Genomic DNA, 21,405 nt, shown 5'->3' with positions numbered 1-21,405 from the left:
ACAGCAACAACTGAAAGGAGGCAGGGTTGTGCAATAAATGTGTGCCAAAAGATGTGCCCTGAAGGTGAGAGGGTCTGGACTCTGACTAAACGATGTATCACAATGGAGTCAGCTGGGCTGAAGTAGTCATTCTTGGTCGTTCATGTTTGTTGCTTTCTGCGTACCAGTGGTCATGGAGTCATACCAGGAGGTAAGAGTTAAGTGTATTTCTTACCAGGCACCGCCCTGTCCTGTCTTCACACTCATCGGAGAGACCGTTGCACTCACAGGGAACACAGCGGCCCAGGAAAGGACTGCTGCCATCTCTGTAGTAACCAGGCTGACATTTCTGAAGAAGAAAAACACAAATGCGAAGACATATAAGTACATCTATATTTAAGGCGATTTTACGTTCAAGGAACTTTGGCAGTATACTTAAAGTTAATTCTCCAATATCATTAAAACACAACATCATCGAGTATACCTTTGATAATATACTGAGAAATATGAGGGGAGGGCAGGGATATTTGGTAATTTTTGAAGAATTATTTTCAAAAATCTTACTCATTAATTTGCAAACTACCATTAGTTATTAACAATTTTAAAAAATCTGTTTGCCCATATTTCATATCATATTGCACACCTTTTGGACAATATGGAAAAAACCCTAAAACTCAATAAAACACCGCAAACATGTTATCACACAGGATGAATGTAGCTCTATTTGGTGTCAGGGAGTGTGAAAATTCAGGCAGAAATTAACTTTCAATCTTTAACTTTTAACCGTTATTCTGATATCATTTGGATTAACGGTTAACTCTTAGCACGCCCTTTGGGGTCAGAGATAACAGTCTTCCAGCGACTAGGGATCTACATTTGACACAGTGTAACCCAGAATAAAAGTATAAATAACATATCACACCCTCTGATTTTTACCTGAATCTGAGAACTGGCATCACTGTCATCAATAGAAGGATATTGAAGCATCTGTCCTCTGTCATTTATCGATGGATACTCAATCCTCTGAGTTCCCCGGTCGGTAAGCTTAGGGTATTGTATCCTATGAGCCCATCTGTCATGAAGTCTGCTGTGCTGGGGTGGATCTGCTCTGTCAAAGGGCCTGTGCCCAGCGCAGCAAAGTCCAATAAAAGTCCAATATATCAGGGTCTGGAGCAGAACCCTTCTACGCCAATATCTATCCATATAGCTATCTGACATTCCCAGTGTTTAGTCCGCGTGAAATAATCTGACACCCTTTCCCTCTGCCTTTTAAATGGAAACGCTCGCACTCAACCGCACCGGTTCAAAGAAGACACACCCATTTACCTGACTCAGCCTCTCAGCTCAGCATGAGTGTTTGCAGACACAAGAACACACAAGTGCAAGTGCTTACATGCAGTGTCTGCCCCATTCCTGCTCTTATACGCACACGCACACACACACACACAGAATGGTTCAAGACACATTTTGTAGACATAGAGATATTCATGAAGACTCAATGTTTTTAAGTTTTTCTTTTCGCTTGTTATTTTAGGTATATTTGGAATAAACTATTCTATTCTATTCTATTCTATTCCATTCCATTCCATTCCATTCTATTCTATTCTATTCACAGTGGAAAAAATGGGTGTAGGATGTGAATGCCCACAAAAGAAATCGGATGTCATCACAGAAAAAAAGAAAATCACAATATTGCTGTATTTACTTCAAAGTTAAAAGGCTGTGGTAATAGAGCCTTTTACTTGAAAAGCAAGTAAAACATTCAGCACGGTATTACCATTCAGTAATATTCTCTGTATACGTGGTGTGATTTATAAGAGGGCTTTTGCAAGAATACATGACCAGGAGGCTAGTTAGACATCGATAGACCGCACCTGAATCACGCTGCACAAACACACAGCAGACACAACTAGGCGTGCCGGCTGTACTTACAGACACACGCATATTAGGTGCACTAAGGCAAAATCACTCAGGTTTACGAGTAATGCTATGTTGCTATGCAACACACCTCACACATCAAGGCGAGGCTCGTTGTCATATAGCCTCTGGGCACATGTAGTCAATTTCCTATCAACACACCCAAGATGGTGGATCAAGCACACAAACACACACGCACACACAGAGGGGCAGTTAGTAATCTATCGCAACAGCACTTCAACAAACAAGCAACATATCTAAAGCTTTTCATTTTTTCCCCTAGTTCACATAATATGTGTTCTCCTTTACACGTTGTTCTCTCCTTTAATAAGCTCTGTTATCATGTTTAATCCACTCCTGGGTGGAAAACTGCACACAAATCAAGTTTGGGAAGCACAAACTACATCAACCTCTGGATCAACTCAGCCTCCTTTCCATTCAAGGAAAGCTTTCCCTTCTACATTTCTCTGCGCTGTATCCACACCAGCGATTATAATTTTATAATCACAAATATTATGTCTGCATGATTGCGCCACGTATCCCAGCCCAGGGCTACATAATTTAACTGCACAGCTCTCTGGATGTTATTTTCCATCAAATTCCACCCTTGTACATTTTTCTGAGGTAAAGGGTGCGGTTCTTGGCCCAGACATGTCAAGGCAGCCTAGAAATATGAAAGGAGGCCCAGCTCTTCAGTCAATGCACTTCTCCACACTTTCTTGCTTCTTAAACAAATGTTATTGTGAACTAAAGCCAAACTAAACGTTAAAACTACATGTGGAGAAACATCTTAGTTAATTGATGAGCTACTGATGTAGTTGCTCATCCCAGCTCATGAGCGATCACAAGTGTGAATCAGAATCAGAATACTTTATTGATCCCTAAAGAAATTATATAGTACAGAAGTACAGAAAGAAAGTGACACGTGTTCTTGTCATTGATTCGCTGTATTGAATTCAAATCTACTGAGAAGTTAAGGAGGCTTACAAAAAGCCAAACTAATCTCATTCACCATCAAAATAAAATATTTCAGCGCAAAGAAATTCCGGAAAAGCTGGGACACTGTTTGAAATGTAAATAAAAACAGATTTAAATGATTTGCAAACCTCATCAAGCCATAATTTAGTCAAAATAGAAGATAGAAAACTTATCAAATGTTTAAGTGAGACATTTTATTATTCGAAGAAAAAAAATGAGCTACTTTATGGCAGCAACACACCTAAAAGTTGGGAAAATGAGCTGATATTTTTCGTGAAATAGTAGATTAAACAGATTGTGTTCTATATGTTCTATTGTGAATAAAATACGGAATTGTGAGATTTGTAAATTATTGGGTTCTGTTCTGTATTTGCATTTTACACGGTTTCTCAGTTTTTCAGAACTGGGCTTGTATCACTAGATGATTTGTAGCAACAATGGCCAGGAAAGCATAAAAATATGTTAACTCATCAATGTGTCATTGATCATATTACTCATGTTGCCTTAATGATGATAGGAAAGTCCCAATCGTGCCTTCCTTAATATTAGATTTAACAGGATACAACCGGTATGGACTACAGACACAAAAGCTATATTTCAATCACATCATTTGGTATTTCATGACATTTTTTCTTTATCATTATGTGCATACAAATTTTATCAACACTGAGAATCTGATGAATCAACTTTAAATTTAACTGACTTGAATTGAACATTGTTCAGTACATCAGGAGTGAAGATTTATTAAGGTTAGGGAGTGAAAATGGAAAAGTGTCCATAAAACAGCAAATTTGACCTTGTTCAGCGGATCGTTCAGTGGGTCTTTCAGGGGGTAAGGGGCCAATGTGTGTGTATATGTGTGAAAATTCAATTAAAGAGGTGATCATCTCTTTTATATGTTCAAGTGCATAGTGTGGAGGATGTCATAAGGCCTTGAGGCAATCACATGTAAAACACAATATTTATGAGTGTTTTAAGTTGTAAATCAGTCAGATTTGACCCGAACGCGACAGGAAGCCAAGGAGAATGCAAGACTACCAAATACACTATGTGGATAAAAGTACAGGGCCACCTACACATTACACCTAGAGTAGCTGCCATGGAAATCCATGCCATGAAGCTCCCAGCACATAGTTTTTGTGCTGATGCGAGAGGAGGTCTGGAACTCTGTAGTTACTGTGTCAGCAGAGCACTGGCAACTTTTAAGCAAAGATTAAGGGAGGTGGCCCAATACTTCTGTCCATACAACATATTTGATGGCCTTCAAACTCACCTCACAGGAGTCACCAGTATACTGAGAGGGGCAGGAACATTTCTCCACTAAGTTACTAGGACCTCCAGTCCCTGAGGTTGTGGCCCCTTCTAGGCCCACCTCACCCAAGCTGAGTCTCTGGCTCTGGGTGAAGTACAAGGCTCGGATCCTAAGGCCCACCAGACCAGCCAAGACCACCATCAGTTCCTCTCTGGAGACAGGCCTGTTGTTGATAGCGTGTCGCCAGTTCCCCTGCAAACAACACAAAGTTTACAGATTTATCCTGAGAAATCAGTATGGAGAGAAAGAGAAAATAAAATGGTTATAAGAGAGTGTAGTCCTTTACCTCCAACATCTGTACTCTGCCTTGATAGAGCCTGTCTGGAAGTGGAGCTTGTGGAGATGTGTGGATCAGAGTCATGTTATGACCCTGAGGAAAAAATAATGACATGGATAAATACACTGCCACTGTAACCAAAAAAAAAAGAAAGAAAAGAAAAGAAAACTCCTAGCATTACGTACAGTTAGGACAACATCAGGTCTTTTCCCAATCAGATTCATCCCCTCACTGGGAATCCCGAATGATTTGGACTGGTAAGTCAGGAAACCACCGTAAGATGAAACCTAGAAAAGGATAGAGACTTCTGTTAGTTAATTTGGAGAAAAAGTTGCATATAGACGGTTAGTGTAAAGGACATTTTAATATATATTCGACATAGATCCTTTTCAGTTGGGAGGTAATGGTTAAACTTGTGATTTTTCAGATATCATATGGCCTTTTAATTCCTCCTTTTAAATTGTTTAAGATTTTTGTTTAGAGTTTTGTTGATGTATGCTGACAGCTTTTCTGCACTTCTTCCTGTCTTAGCTGACAATGATGAGTGGTGGAGAAAATGTTCCTTTAGCAAAAGCAGCAATACAACAGTATAGAAATACCTAAAAAGAATATAATAATACTATAATTAAAATTAAATCATGTGTGGAAATTTAAAAAAAAAACTGGAAGATGCAAAAATGTGAACACACCTGAAATATCGACAATGATCCTTTACTCCAAAACTGTATATATGCACAACAATTATCAGTGAATTGTCATATTCAGTCATGTTAAAAGTTTAAAACATGAACGCAACTGGGTTGCCGGATTCTTAGTATGGATCTTGATAATTATAGGTTTACTTTTCAATAGTCAAAGTCAAGGTCAAAGTCAAATTTATTCATATAGCACATTTAAAACAACAACCGTTGACCAAGGTGCTGTACAATTAAGATAATTAAAAGAAATAAAAACACAGGGTGACATGATAAGAGTTCAGAAAAAGAATCATAAAATTAGAAGATTTGAATAAAACAGAGTTTTATTCAAGAATAAAAAAACTAAAAAACATTTTTTGTGGAAATGACCTCCAGTATCTGTATCTCTGTTTAGACAGCAGCACATATTCCCAATAAACAACATTTCTCGCCATGACGTCTCCACTGACTCACCCTGTTTCCCAGATAGGACGGTGGTGCCACCCAGTGTAATGTTTGAACTGCGGGAGAAAGTTCCTGGATATCTGCCACCACCGTGTTACTGGCTTTGTTCAACACAGATGTAACCTCCTCTCTGTCGGGACTTTCCAAACGCCAGCCCTGCATATCAACAAACTAATAACAGAGAAACGTAAGAAAAATAATAACTGTGTTTTCCAGATCATTTTTGACGGTAGTGTTAGTAAAATGAGTATTATCTGTATTAGTAAAATAGGAGCACACTGATGACTTCTTAAACAGAACACCAGATTAGCAAAGTTGATAACTCCATTTCCAAGACAAGCTTGCAAAAAGGACTTTGCGCAAGACACGAGTGGATGGGTCAATGAGTTCATCCAGTAACTTTAGAGACACTAACAAGAAAAGCTCTATTATAAAGGCACCCAGGTCACAGTAAAACCTGCATCGCATGTTGTGCATTTGATCTGCTTTACCATAGTTGGTCCTTTTGTGATCAACACCAGCTTTTATTAAAAAACCCATTGTTTGCCACATAACGTCTGTCAGCCAAAAGGCGCTGCAGGCAGAAAATTTTTAAAGGCATTCGTAGACATGCAGGAGCAAGAAAAGCCAACACACCTTCCCCCTGCGTTTGCTGGAGCTCTGACACTGGTCAGTGACTCCAAAGCAGAAGCAGCTGGTACAGCCGAGAGGGTTTGAGGGGTCAAAATAGAAGGACCTTTCCCGACAAGTATCACACCTGACCCCAGCAACATTTCTCTGCAAACGTGGCGGCAATGACAAAGAGAAAGTCAGACAAAGAACACTAAGAAACAGGGAGTTCTTAAATAAGACATTTCATTTATTGAACCGACCTTGCAGAGACACCTTCCTGTGTCTGGGTCACACACATTAGATGTAACTCCACCTTGATTACAGTCACAGGGCACACAGTCAGGGAAGCGATAATAACCTGGAGCACAGCGATCACACTTCCGGCCTCCAATCCTCAGCTTACAACTGTGTAAAAATGCAGAGACATAATCACAATTAAAGATCTTCAGTGTACATTTGAAACACAGAAATGGTCTCTGAACAGCTTGTATGGCAAAGAAAACTGCATGATTACATCTTATGCATTGCTTTACACTGCTAGCTCCACATTTCTATAAGAGTGAAAACAGTACTGTGTAATTGTAATACTCTATCAGTAAGGTCTGGATACCTTTAAAATAACCTTTGCATAGTTTTCAGTTCTCACAGCAACATTTATGGAGTTATTCAAGGTAGTTGGCAAGCAAGTTGCTTCAAACATCATTAAAAACTTACAGTTCACATTCTGATTTGATTTAGAGTTTAAGGCAAGAATGAGATGTGTTATCTGTTAGCTTGCGTGGTTGTTTTCAACGCTATACATAGTTGTCATTTTGCTGGCTATATGTTTGGACTAGATATGCTGTTGCACAATGAGTTTGTACGGACATGAACATGCTCTCTGATGTTATCGCACTGCATAAGAATCTAAACACCTGAAATGCCTAGAGCTTTTTCATGATACTGTTTTTGACAGAAAAGGAGATGTGTAAAACAACATGACTGGACTGTGAACTGTGAAAGTCAGGGCCAACACCAATGTTTAAAATAACAATTTAAACAGCCTATAGCTGATGCTCGTGCTGTTTTTGATCATTTTGCGTAAAGAAATTAAAAAGAAAATTAAAAAATAAATTAGGCTCTTTGTCACATACTCAACATTCCCCTAATGTACTGCTGCATCTGTAGACGTAACATCTCATTAATCATGTTGCTGTCATGCTTCATATCTGCTGTTGGAAGCTGCAGGTCAGATTCCAGTCTTTTTTTGTCACCACTCAAGAATCAGTGCATGACAGATTGTTACTCACAAGGGACAGGCATTACAAGCACAGCTGTTTAATAGAGAAACTACACAATCACATAATTAAGAAGAAATAATTAATTATATCTATCCACTTTTATTCCATTTATCTAATTCAGGGTTTGCAGGGAAGCTGGAGGGTATCCCATCCTGGACACGTCACCCAAGCACTCATTTACACCTGCAACTAATTTTGAATCAGCAATTAAACTAACCAAAACTAATGTCTCTGGACTGTGGAAGCAAAGTGGAACACCCAAAGAGCACAGCTGGCAAGTGGATTCAAACCTGTGCTAACCACAGCAGCATTGTGCTGTGCTCCTGAAATATATTGGATGGATGGATGGATGGATGGATGCATGGATGGATGCATGGATGGATGGATGCATGGATGGATGGATGAACTGTCATGATCCTGGCTTTTCTAGCATTTTCTGCTATGGACTCACTTTCCTGTTTGATATTTTCCGTTCGACTTTGTTGGAGTTTTCAGTTTGGATATTACCTCTGCCTAGGTTATGTTTTCATCCTGATCTTGTTAGTTGTTAAGTTTTGAGTTTTGGAGGCACCGTCCAAAGACACAGGGGAAAATATGGCATGAAGTGACACAATGTGTGTGCCCTGTCTTAAGTGGATTAAAAAATTGCTAAAGTTGTTTCACATCGCTCAGAGGAACACATGTTTATAGATGCATCCCTACTGAACTCTAACAATGATTCCTGGACAGAACAGCAGCTAAAATAACTCAAATGTTAACCCTTTAACGCATATTGTATCATATCTGATTTGAGTTTTTGAGACTTCTACATCATCAGTATTTTGGGTTTTTTGGGGGGGTTCTTCCTGAAAAACTTCCATAAATTGCACAATACATTTTAAGCAATTTTAAAAAATGGTACATGTAGCAAATACTATGCAAATAAAAATCGTACGTGGAAATTAACATTATTTTTTAAACACATTTGGCTCAAACTCTCCATTTTGTTTTTTAATTAGAATTTTTTGGTAATTATTTCAAATTTCAGGCTTTAAGGGGTCAATGATATGATATGAAGTATTTAAAGACTATCGCATGAGATCATAAGAACAAACCTCAGCTTCCATTTATCCTTAGTTAGCAACAGAGCTGGAAAAGTTGCTTTCAAATATGATTTATTTGGCCTTTACAAGGTAAATGCAAATATGGTAACCTGCACAGTTTGCTCTTCATGTAGGTTTCAGCTCACCTGCACTGACCAGTATTGCGGTCACACTGAGCCCCTGCATTTGCAGCGATGCCGCTTAGGGAGCATTCACAATTCTCACAGCCCAGCAAAGGGTGGTAGCTGAAAGTCTGATTCTGACACACATCGCAGGCCGGTCTGACTGTCTGAGGAGGGCAGATGCAGCGTCCTGTCACTTCGTCGCATAGTCGGCGGCCACAATCACACGCTGCGCAGAGAGGAGCGTAATGAGGACAAAATTAGATGCAAATTGTATTTTGAGAGTAAGTAACAAGGAGTGAATGATGACTTAAAAAGAAAAGAACTACAAATCAAAGGTAAATGTTGACTCACGTCTGCAGTAGGGAAATCCGAAGTATCCAGTGGCACACTTTGTGCACTGCCGCCCAATCACATGCAGCCTGCAGGGACACTGTCCTCCAACTGCATCACAGACGCTTCCTGTAGAGCCAGATGTGTCACAGTCGCACGGCAGAGCACCATCGTTATATGCTGCTACAAGAGAGCGGGACGAGTCTCTGCAGAACTGGGAAGATGTTCTTGGGCTAAAGTGACACACACAAAGATTACTTTTAAATACAAATGTGGTTTTATACTCAAACGTGACAGCTAGAGGGCACCATTTCCAAAAACATTGGTGTTTTGAAGGCTGTTACCTCAGCATGGGTAATGAAATATCCCATATAGTAATATCAATATATTAAAACCATCAGCTATATATCATCACAAAAAAAAAACATGTCAAATTGTTGAATGCTTATGTCATTATTTGTTGGATACCTACTCAATATAGAACCCTTCTTCTCGGCACTGCTGTATGAAATCTTCAGATTTATCCACAGGTTTCTCTCTGAGGAGCTCTGGGGTGTAAACGCTATCAGGTACCAACATGATATAATCCTAAATAAAAGATAGAAACCATATCAAAAACAATCTCATATACCCTACATCTTTGTTTAAGTAATACAGAGTGATAAAGGATTTAATGTTATTTCGGCTTTTTTATTATTTGCTTCAGCTGAATGGAGAAGGAAAATTAAAGCACACTGAACAGTACACAATCATAGCCCAACCTGCCCCCTGCCTTATACAGCCTGGAAGCTTAGCCTTTATAAACCCACAAGCCACTGCCAGGTAGAATACAGTCGTTTCATTGTTGTTGTTGGGGATATGGCATAACACTGAGGAGAGAGGACCTCAGGATGCCAAGTCCTCAACCTGAACAACACTAGTGCAAAACACAGTCTTCGCATGTCTTCAGACTGTAAACAAGTATTTTTATATTTCTCTCTCATTCAGTTCCGATGGTGTTTAACACATAACACAAAACACTGACCAGAATCAGAGTCTTTCTAGGTGGCACCCTCACAGAGATGACGGGTAGCTGCCAAGGATTTCTCTCAAAGTCAAGGGCAATGCGCCCATCAGCGATGACTACGTCCCTGCATCCTGAGACTGCAGGGCAGAACGAAGCATTTATCATACCTGCAAGAAAAGGACATTTTAAATGGGTAAAGAGAGAAGACAGGAGGGCGCTGCGCAGTGACTCATCTCCCTGTTAAAGCCATGTGGGGGAGCTGATCCAAGGCCTCTGCTCATTTTCTCATGAGCATTGGAACTTTATCTGCTCTTAAATAAGAATCAACACCTCTGTGGGAATGATTTCCCAGTCACTGCCAAAGTAAAAAAAAAAAACATCTAAGGGGAGGCAGTAAGGACTTCATTCCTCTCTAACACTCACCCTTCCATTCACGGCCCGCGTCAACTCGCACTTCCACAGGGAAGGAGATATGTTCAGGCTGGTGATAATGCACTATTATCACATACCTGCCCGGAAGAGGCACATTGGGGGTGAAAGTAATCTCCGTCTGTGAAAAAAAAAACAAAAGAAAACATGAGAAAACCTGAATGAGTGTCTTTTGGACTGGGTAAATAAATTAAAAAAAAACAAACAAAAAAACCCAGCAGGACAGCACAAACTGAATGTCTTGGGGGCAAAGCTGCTAAATAATTCAACCAGCTGAGGAAGGGCACAGTGATACCTGTGGGAATTTAAGTAGTATCCCATCACACTCAGGTTCACGGACAGGGATGACCCCAGACTGTCGTCTCCGCCTCCAATCCTCAATCTCTCTTTGTTGGGGAGCCACAGCTGGTGTGGACAATAGCTGGCCATCGCGGGCTGCATACAGGATCCAAGCTGAAGTGGGTTTGTCAAACTGCCTCGGGACACAGTGCCAGCTAAACACAGTAAACAAGAATTCAGCTTCAACATGTTTTCACTCTCATATTATTTGTTAAGAAGATACAAAAAAATAATTTCATCGTGATACAGAGGCCAACGTTTATAAAGTATCTGAATGATTTTAGAGGCTCAGCGGTGCGGAAGCCATTATTGCGTTCATTGTTTTAAATTTGTGGGCATTTTTACGCTGAAGTACAACAACTGCAACAAGTCAATTCTAAGTATTTGTTTGTTGGCTTATTTTTGCCTTCTGAGTAGATTTCCTGTTCTCTGCTCAAGGTGACGTGCGCAGCAAATAACAGAGCTCGACACTGACAGCTGGAAAAGCAGTAACATCCGACCCGCTCATTACATTCAGAGACGATTTAGTATGAGAGAGGACTGAGTTAGACTGCAAGTTCAGCCTGAGGTAAGTGAGCTTGCCAACCTCAGGGAATGCATACAATCACACCTGGAAAACAGCTGTGTCCGTTCAAGACTTACGTGTCTTCGGTGAAGCGACCGTGAGTGGAGACGCACAGGACTTTAGGGTCTACATACTCAATGGAGAACTCATCTGCAGGAACCGCGTACACTTTATACTACACAGAGAAAAAGATGTATTTAAAGCTCCATGTTGCTGCCTCGATATGAAGCTGTGACGCATCTTTTGGGCAAACTTTTCACTTACCAGAAGGAATGATGCTGTGGAGGTCTGCAAGAGAACTTCAGTCCTGTGACTTAGCTGAAACACTGCTACTTGGTTTCTGTTGTCCACCGCCACACTTCGACACAGATTGCTGCACGGGTTAGGAAACACAACAACACGTACATGAAACGTGCACATATTATTTAAGCTTCTATCTCTAGGATATTGATAAGCATTCAGTTAATAAAGACCTAAATCAAATCAATATTACTACAAGTAATGTTATCAAAGCATCAAGTGTGGGATTCACCTGAAGGCACAGCTGTAAATATTAGCCCTGCCCATAACTGGGTCAACTGATTGTCCACTGATGAGTATGTTGACATTTTGGACAGTGTCCACCTCGCTGGCATACTCCAGAATAAGCATGTATGGCCCAGAATCAGGTACAGGCAGGCTGAGCTGCAGCTGAGACTAGAGGAGACAGAACATTTATTTAAGGGAGACATTCAGGCATTTTAGGATAATAAAACTGAAAAACATAAACCGCAAAAAGAAGTAAATCAAACATCAATATATAAATGCAATGTTCACAGATTGATTATCATTGGGAAGTAAGATCCAGTCTATAAACTGAACTGCAGTCTCACGGTTTTATTCCGGACTTTAGCGCAGATAAAGGGAACCTGTTTTTTTCTTTTAATAGCTTAACCGTTTTTACACCGCACACGCAATTTTTACACTAACATTCATCTTTAAAATACTGAACCTGTCTCCCATTGAGAGCAGCCATTTCAGGGTGATCAGGGGTGAGACGCCGCACACGAGCCTGCCTCCTCTTGCGCCCACGCCGGGTTGTGAATTTTCCCTGTGAGCCCAGTGCGGAGCTGAAGCCATCCAGGGCTATGTGCTTATACAACAGACAGCTGAGACACATGCACACACGCAAAAAGAAAAAAGTTAACAATCTACCAACAACAAGAAAGATGAGAAAAATAGTGGAGAATGAAATTTACTTTTCATCCTTGTTTGCGGTGGGTAAATATGTGCATGGCTGAGTGATCTTTTCCTGCAGGAGAGGCGCTTCATAGTAATCCTGGGGTAGTAACACTAAGTAGTCCTGATAAAGGCAATGACACAGAGTGACAATACATATATATATATATTTAAACATGCAAAACACCACATGACCAGCAATTTTCCACTTTTTAAAATGACATCTGTACATCAGTGATTTCTTTATAAACTTACCAGGAGAACTCCTTCTGCTCTTATGTGCATGATCCATGTCCCAGGAGTCAATTCAAAGGGCTCAGCAAAGCCGTCTCCAGGCACGGTGAGGAAGGATGGGGACGGACTAATGGGAAATATTACTTCTTTACTCTGTTCTGACCCTGCAGAGCATCGAGCACAGATGGCTTTAATGTCAGACACTGACAAACAGACATCTTCCAAATCAAGACAGCACGCCCAGATTTAGAATGCATGACGGGTTAGAGTTGACATTTTAATGGTGAAATATGGGAGATGATTCCGTTTCAGAGGCAGCCTTACCTGGAGTGCCTCTGCTATTGGTCGCCTTGATGCTAGCAATCACACGGGTGCTGCTGGGGTTACTGAACCGCAGAACCACACGGAACAAATGCTGCCTCCCATCTTTCGGCTCAACATGCACTGTTACTCTGACTTCAGTCTGCGGGGAGGACAACAACACACACAGCTGACTGCGAGGGTAGGGGTTTGAGTAGATGACGAGGGAACAACGTTAAAGAAAAGCAAAAGTTAAAAATGAAGTTAGGTGGATGAGAAGTCAGGCAAAGAGAGAGCGTTAATCAACAGGCAGCAAGCAAGGTGAAGAAAGCATAACAGGAGGAGCAAAGCAGACCCTTCACTTACAGTCACAGCAAGACTGATAGCCAGTTTCATCCACCACCAAGATCCAAGCTCGCACTTGTGCTCTCCCCTTATGTCGGGGGGTGGCGTAGTGCATTAGAATATGGAAAGGTCCAGAAAAGCCAACAATGAGCATTAAGATCACCTCTGGCTGAAGAGAGAGAGTGTTAGTGCTAAGAGAGCTGATGTCCTCAATTGTGTATCAGCACTGAAATTACAAAAGGCTGTGCCCTCAGGTGAAGATTATTTGTGCAGTGGCAAAAGCAAAAGAATCACAGTGGTAACAGAGAAGACTGGAAAAGGAAAATTGTGATAGTACAAAAGTGGCAGACACTCTACTAGTCTCATGTAATTTATACAACAATGACATTAAAGCATCCGATACATTAATGCACGAACCTGTGCGGGGGACATCACAGCGTAACCTCTCCAGCTGAAGTCTGGGAACTCCTGGGAGCTATAACCAAAGCGTACTGGTCTGGAATTTGGTGAGGTACCATCCTCCACCTCAAACTTCAGCTGGTGCAGAGTGGGAAAGTAGTAGCCAGGTGCTGGCCTGGAAAAAAAAAAAAAAAAGTTAAATCGTTTGATTAAATGCTGCAAATATGTTAAAAAGAACCATTTTCATCCCAATTTAATGACATTAAAATCTGCCATGTCTTACTCGGTGCATTTACGGCCAATGATATTCCTCCGACACTGGCACTGTCCCGATATGTCATTGCATGCCATGCCAATGGCACCACCTATATCGCATTGGCAACCTTTTGAGGAAATAGAAAAGAAGCAATCATTTTCGACATCAAACATGTTCCTTTATGTGATATTACACTGAAAATCAGTGCTTCTTCTCTGACCATACGTTGGATTTGTTTTGGGGCACATATTATGCAACTGTCCTTCTGAATATGAAAATATTTACACTCAACCAGATGCCAAGATTTATCACCGGCATTACAGAAAGTACCCTATTTAAATATGTCAGCATTTGGTTGTCTTTTGAAAAAACATTTTTTATTTTGCGCATGTTCTTGAAATTTTTTCACAGAAATACTTCTTTAGGAGACGTAGGTGTCAAAGCAGTAATGTTTACTACATCCTGACATCAAGAAGGACAAAGACGACCACAAACCCTCACTGGATGCATTATCACACATTTCTGAAGGCTGTTCTTCAACAGGGAGAATTTATGCTTTTGTAATATTCTTTGGTTTACATAAGAAAAAGAAGGCCCTCTGTTATCTTCCTTAGATAGAAGATCCCTGACAGACCTTGGGGCCTCCCAAGATGAAAATAAGGGACGCCTGAGCAGAAACCACAAGGACGGCACCAGGGTTAGGTCACTGCACTCCTAATAAGCTGCACTAAGCATGACCTTTCAGATCTCACCTATAAAAAATATTCTGTGCACTTTGCCGTTTATATATATACATATATAAATATATATAATATATATAATATATATATATATTTAACACATTAAGCCATAAGAAAGGATGATTTGTGCATTTTAACCTTTAGAAACTTTCATCAAAGATCATTATTCTGCATTCAGTATTGTTTTCAACAATGTAAGATAAAAAAAAAGCTTTGATGATTGAAATTTCTTGGTGTCCCTAAACTTCAGAGGAGATCTGTACTGTACTATGTATTAGTACTTATGTACTAATAAAGTGGTTGTTCTTATTACTAAGGGACAATAACATTTAATGTTTAAATGTATCCAATGCAAAGTTTCAGGCTTAACAGAGAAACTTAACAACCTTGTTTATCTTCAACAGAGGTTTTATTAAAAGTTTTGTCAAGCAAGTAAGCAAGTAAAATTAGTGCATTATGCAAATATTTCTACTGCCACAAACACACAAGAAAAAAAAGAAGAGGGATATGGCTGTAATACCAAACCAAATAGCCCAAAACCTGTTTGGCTACATACACAAAATATATTTTATATACAAAATATAAATATAGAACATACAGCTTGAGCTTTAGACATAGTTCCTTCCTGCCTTGGTCTATCTGCTTCTTAACTGATTTCCCTGAATGTTGTCATTCATTTCTATGCTAAAAAAACATGAGCCATCACATTTCACAGGTTATTGTAATATGTGATGCACATAAAGAAAGTTTTAAGCTCTGCTGTCTTTGCTTGGCTGTACAGCAGAAATGATTGGAGATTATGTATCGGAATTTCAGGAGCAGGACCACGCCAAACACGCTCCTTCCGGCTGTCATCTATATAGGTTCCCCCAGTTCTGCAAGCTGATCATTCTCGTTTACGTGCCCCACCCTCCCTCCTTGTTCTCCATTCTTCAGCATCTTCACTTTTATTTAGTACATGGGGTTCTGCCAGGCCCGGGAGCCGTCGCCAGTCCCCTTCGAGGCCTTCCTCAAACCGCAGCTCAATTCATATCAAAGCATTCACTTTTACCTACTAAAACGCTGTCAAACCTAAAATGAGGACGTGGGCCCAGCTAGTGAAATGAGAATTAAAGTCCACTAAGAGGTCAAGGAGATTAAAAGACAGTTAAATCAACGTAACTTAGTCTAATTTCACGAAAATCTAGCCAATACTGCAGGACAACAAGGGATTCCTGTAAAAGCGGAAAATAACAAAGAAATAACAAATATGAATTTAAAAATTTGAGTGAAGAGCCACTAGGTCATCACTGTTTGTAAGTTTAGCTGAATGCTGCCCACTACTGTGGCAGGAGTAGCAATTCTTATCGATTATGCTGTTGCCGACCAGTCTTTTGGCTGGTTAAGATAAAAGCTTAAAACAGCACTAAGGCACCTGTTTTTCAGTCAACACAATAATTTCTAACAATAGTCAGTGTTGCACTGAGGTTGGCTCACTAAATATTTAAAGTCATTGGTAAAAACAGTGAAAAAGGAAGTATGCTTGGTTGCTATTTTCTTTCTTAAAGTGTATCCTTTAATAATACAGCACAGTAAGCAAGAAACAAGGTTGGAAGTTCAGCAAAGAAACACATTCTCACCTTGACACCCGTAATAATTATTTTTCTGCAGCAGGAAGTATCCATCTTTGCAGGAGTCACACGCATGCCCGCATGTATTAGGCTTACAGTGACACTGTCCACTTTTCTGTGCAAGCAGACCATCAAGAGATGATTAATGCTGCAAATGTGCGGTTATTCAAACTGCTGACATTAACACGACCACATGAAAACACTCACCTGTTCACACTCTCCAACACCACTCAGAGTCCCTTTCAGGTCACAATGACACTCTGGTATGAGAGACAAAAATGGGTGAGGTTATGAAAATGTAAATGGGGGGGGGGCTCTACAGTGAATAGACACTGATTGCAGGATTTTGCAAAATTCACGGGTGAAACACAACATTGTAAAACCCTCCAGCCTTCAGAGATTTGCACATCAAAGGTCCAAAGGAGCTTTTCAGGCCGCAGCTTGCGTTCAGCCGAGTGGGGGGAAAAAAAGAAAACTTTTCCCTCAATGTCCAGCCACAGTCAACCAGATGCATTCTTGGGATATTAAAAACACCCCACCCCACTCCTTCTTGAGCATTGAAGGAACGTGGTAGCGATAACAGTTTTGCAAGAGAGCAGAGCAGTAACAGCAGACATATGTGAACAAAGCCAGGAGCTGTTCTCCTTAGTTTCCACTATATTAAAAATTTTCAATTGAATAAAGCAGGAGTAGTTTTTGTAGAGGTTATAAAAGTAGATGTTCAGACGTTCTATTTTTAATGTGTCACTGGATACTTTTTTATGCAATCTCAGGAGGAAATCTCACAGTGGAAGCAGGGAGCAGGGATTTGCCTGTATAATGTGTTATTCTTCAAAGGCGGAACCAGCCTTGTTGATAGAGGTACGTTGACGTATAAGATGGGACAAAGCTCATATCAGTACCTTGTCAGATTGTTCCTGGCAATTTAAAAGCCCTAAGAAATATATGGTCAGAATTAAGACATTTTTGCCTGTATGGAAGCCAAATAAGCATTTTTCTGTCTTTTTTTCCCTTTATTATTCAAATTCCTTTTTACTTACCTATACAGCCACGGGGATTGTCTACAGCTAGATTCCAGTATAGAGGTTTACACCTGTCACACAGGGTTCCCTCTACATTTGCTAGGCAGCGGCAAGAGCCCTGAAACAACAGATAAGGAGTCTGAGAATTGTTGAGACTGGTAGCTACTGTTGAAAGCCTTATATTTGTTTAAAATCAGAGCGATAAAATCAACTGCAAGTGGCTACATTTTCTATAAAGATGTTTCTTTACACTGAAACTTGGCAGCATTTCTTTCTTTCTTCTAAGTATGCATTATGCTCCAAACTGAAAGGTGACTCTCAGAAATGCTTCAATAGATGCCTATATAAATACTACGTGTTGTTTTTTTCCCCTTTATAATGGAAGGAAGCCTCTTTTCCTTTCTTAATTTCCTTTGGTTTTCACCAGAAAAACACTTCCTTGTGAAACCGCGCAGGATGACGTGGAGTTGTGTTATCAGTTGTAGGGCTGTTAGTCAATGCAAACCCACACCCATCACTGGATTTATACTGTGACCACTTCTATCAGCAAGGAAAATAAAAGCTTGTTCCAGATAGGGCCACGATGCACAGAAAAATGCAACTTTACAGAGAGCGGCTCACCGTTCGAGGATCAGACGCTTCAGTTCCTGCTGTGTTACACACACTGATGGAGGCTGGAAGGACAAAATGAAAAAGGAAAAGGTAATATTACTGAGCCTCAACAATAACCACAGCAACAGCAAACAATAATGACCTAAATAACACATCTATCCGCTGTCCATAAAAATGACTACTTTTATGAGTTTGATGATTTTAAGTGTTTACCCGAGCACTGAGGGAATCTCACACCAGAGGCGCAACGATCACACAGTTGACCCACCACACCTGGAAGGCAGAGGCACTGACCCGATAACGGGTCGCAAGTTGCGTCATATGAGCCTTCCTGTGAACACCGGCAGGCTGGGGACAGTTACACAAGCAGACATAAGAACTCTAAGCATTATTATGGTAAGTTGTCTGGTTCTTATACAGCCCTTTTTCTGCAACATGTCTCATTCACCCCTCCACACAAGCACTGTTTTCCACATGTATGTTCTTTCTGTCTACTATTCACATTCACATGCAGACGAATGCATCAAAGAGCAGCATGTGGTTCAGACTGGGTGAGACAGGGATCAAACCATCAACAATTCAGATGAGTAGATGATGCTCTACCTCCAGAGCCCCAGCCATTGTCCTTAGGGATAAGTGAATCTCATAAGAAAAGAACAGGAATTGAAACTCTTGGGATGAGCTTGTTTATTTTAAGAATCAGATTGTCTTAAGTGATTCCCAGTTGTCTATTCTTGGGAATATGAGTCCATGGAAGGAAGAGGTCTATAAATATCACATATTCCATCTCTCTGCGAAACATCGTGTCATGCAAATTGCATTTAAAAAATCAATTGAGGGGGCAGAGTGGGATTTTTGTGGATGCCGTGGGAGGATTTCTACTTCAAAGTCATGAGAAGAGGCCACCATAAATCCAACCAAACCAGAAGCTACATTTTTTTCCAGCAGCTTTCTCATCAGCAGAGGTCAAAAGTACACAAGTGGTTTATCTACTGTAGTTATACTGATAGACATAGAGGGACAAATCCTACTTACCAGCACAGTCAGGATATCCATAGTAGCCTGGCGCACATTCATCACACTCCCGTCCCCCATAATTGGAGAGACAAATACACTGACCATTTGGACCGCACACGCTGTCGGCCACGCCGGCCCCGTCACAGAGACATGCTGAAGAAATAAAATAATAAAGCAAAATTTATTCTATTTTTATAGCTCTGTATAAACATTTACCCAGAAAAGTCCCAATTATAAAAACATCTGTCCGAATAAGTAATCTTTACATGCAAAAAATCTGTAAACATCAACTAAAACACCATAATACACACGCATTTTTCCAAATGTACTTTGATAATTGTTACTGAAATCACATTGTCTGGAGGGTCCATTTAAAGCTTTAAGGGTCAAGTGTCAAAAACCTTGAGCTAAGACTTAAAAAAGGCCAAATATGTAAGTGTACTTCCATCTGATAATACTGTAAGCTGTTTCATGGAGAGAGTGAAGTTTCTCTCTGTATTAACAAAGCAAAAGATTGCTGGACAAACCAATCCCTGCTGTGTAATTAAGTCACTACAGTCACACCTATTAACATTTACAGCGCTGATTTGCTGCCTTTGTTCCTGTCCACATAATAACCACTTGTGGCCACTTCTTTTAAAATAAAACTCCTGTTTCCTAATCATTAACCAGTAACACTGATGACTTTGTGTTTCTTTACAAGGCTCAAATTCTATGTTGGCATGCACGTCTCTCTCACCCCGGCAGTTTGGGAAGGAGTGGTATCCAGGTCGACAGCGGTCGCAGCGCTCGCCCTCCACGCTCTGCTGGCACAGGCAGCGGCCTAAAACATCGCATATCCCACCTAGAGTCCCTCTGTAGTCACAAATACACGCTGCGCACAAAACACAGTGGAAGCATTTAATTTAACAATAACAGCAAACAAATTAAATCTTAACAGAAATTCAAATGTGTATTCCTAGTGGAACATTAACGTTTGCTTATAATTGAGGCTGAGCTCTTTCTTTAGTGGAACTCCAAAAAAAAAGACTGACAAATACTTCCTTCAGTTGAACTATTCTCATAGTGTGGCACACAGTGGCACAGCTATGCTGGTGCCCACCCCCTGCCAGGCCCCGCCCAGTAGGGGTTCCCGAATAGGCTTGGCACAGCCACCCAAGAGACTACCATAGTTTTCTTTGCCTCTAAGCAGCTCCCAAGCATGAAACCAGCTTTTCAAAGGCTGTTGATTGAAAGACAGGCTCTTGAGCCTACACGTTAGAAGTAAGTCACTGTTAGCATACGTTCTCTGACAGCTGAATTGAGTGGGAGGAAAAAAATCAAGAACTGATGGTTTTCACTTTAATAGCAATGCCATATTACTGATAATGGATTTCCCAGCTTGAAGGAAACTTATAAATAATATTAGTTTCCACTAAATAGCCCCAAATGGCCACTGCTATCATGAGACTATTTGAACATAAAGTCCCATTGATGGATGAGAAAATGTAAGACCACTGAACTGTTATTCTGAACAACTGCATGCTATCTGGATGTATTATACCAGTATTTTGACCAGCTAAACACAATAAATGCCAGGTTACACATGGGCTACAATTTTAGCCATCAACTTGACTGACCTCTAACACGTGTTCTTAAAGTTTAAATCAAGACAAAACAGAGTCCGACTCAGTGGCACCACATACAGACCGCTAAAGCTCTTTTGAAAGCCTCTAAGTAAAGTAAGTCTGGAATTTTTTAAAAAGGGTACCCTATAAAAGACCTTTGTAAAAGGCCAAGTTTCAGTAACGTTTTCAATCAAGTTGCAATGAGAATAAAAGCACTGCCATGAAGACACTTCACATCAGGTCTAACCACACTCACGCTGACAGCTGGGCGCGCCAAAATAGCCTGGAGGGCAAACAGTGGGACCTATAGAAGGAGAAAATAAGGAGGATGTAATAACAGCATTTTAAGCGGATGTTTAAAAATACCTAAGTCTGATATGACATACTGCAAAAGTCTGTTTACTGATCTTACCCACAATGGGACCTGCAGGAGATTTGGTGGTCGCTGGGTACACTGGATATCCTGATTGCAAAAGAGAGGAACAAAATTAAGACCTCCAGTGACTGGAAAATGTAATGAAGTAAAACCTCATTGTCAACTTTATTTATTGCTGCGGGGGGGGGGATTTCTCTTGGTGCAGTAATTGAAATCCACTTGTTCACTTTCTTGCCAAGAGATAGACGAGAGGATTTAAGCAATGTTTGCATTTGAATAGTAAAGTCAGTGGTTAG

General features: G+C 40.4%; 1 protein-coding gene across 3 annotated transcripts in view; it reads right to left on the bottom strand.

The window, feature by feature from the left end:
* The window catches only part of LOC146367654 (laminin subunit alpha-3-like), a 58,313-nt gene that overhangs the window by 15,231 nt on the left and 21,677 nt on the right, over nt 1-21,405 (bottom strand). For 2 of the 3 annotated variants that reach the window (XM_084912094.1, XM_084912096.1), the window contains exons 11-41: nt 21,146-21,196; nt 20,990-21,037; nt 19,866-20,000; nt 19,145-19,279; nt 18,323-18,457; nt 18,119-18,171; nt 17,516-17,615; nt 16,683-16,735; nt 16,485-16,590; nt 14,153-14,252; nt 13,888-14,044; nt 13,150-13,288; nt 12,847-12,989; nt 12,612-12,715; nt 12,365-12,521; nt 11,906-12,069; nt 11,638-11,746; nt 11,451-11,548; nt 10,765-10,963; nt 10,464-10,590; nt 10,059-10,207; nt 9,507-9,622; nt 9,056-9,267; nt 8,726-8,930; nt 6,478-6,622; nt 6,242-6,382; nt 5,615-5,776; nt 4,649-4,750; nt 4,473-4,556; nt 4,148-4,378; nt 215-328 (exon numbers count right to left, since the gene is read on the bottom strand). In XM_084912094.1, coding sequence (XP_084768220.1) covers nt 215-328; nt 4,148-4,378; nt 4,473-4,556; nt 4,649-4,750; nt 5,615-5,776; nt 6,242-6,382; nt 6,478-6,622; nt 8,726-8,930; nt 9,056-9,267; nt 9,507-9,622; nt 10,059-10,207; nt 10,464-10,590; nt 10,765-10,963; nt 11,451-11,548; nt 11,638-11,746; nt 11,906-12,069; nt 12,365-12,521; nt 12,612-12,715; nt 12,847-12,989; nt 13,150-13,288; nt 13,888-14,044; nt 14,153-14,252; nt 16,485-16,590; nt 16,683-16,735; nt 17,516-17,615; nt 18,119-18,171; nt 18,323-18,457; nt 19,145-19,279; nt 19,866-20,000; nt 20,990-21,037; nt 21,146-21,196 — 3,974 coding nt within the window. The remainder of the gene's footprint in view (nt 1-214; nt 329-4,147; nt 4,379-4,472; nt 4,557-4,648; nt 4,751-5,614; nt 5,777-6,241; nt 6,383-6,477; nt 6,623-8,725; nt 8,931-9,055; nt 9,268-9,506; nt 9,623-10,058; nt 10,208-10,463; nt 10,591-10,764; nt 10,964-11,450; nt 11,549-11,637; nt 11,747-11,905; nt 12,070-12,364; nt 12,522-12,611; nt 12,716-12,846; nt 12,990-13,149; nt 13,289-13,887; nt 14,045-14,152; nt 14,253-16,484; nt 16,591-16,682; nt 16,736-17,515; nt 17,616-18,118; nt 18,172-18,322; nt 18,458-19,144; nt 19,280-19,865; nt 20,001-20,989; nt 21,038-21,145; nt 21,197-21,405) is intronic. The other variant, XM_084912095.1, reaches the window with a different exon arrangement.

The sequence above is a fragment of the Perissodus microlepis genome, chromosome 18 (assembly GCF_051167445.1).
Source record: "Perissodus microlepis isolate ML-2025 ecotype Zambia chromosome 18, ASM5116744v1, whole genome shotgun sequence".
Lineage (NCBI taxonomy): Eukaryota > Metazoa > Chordata > Actinopteri > Cichliformes > Cichlidae > Perissodus > Perissodus microlepis.
Note: the sequence above shows the minus strand (reverse complement) of the source record. Positions and strands in the feature narration are given on the sequence as shown.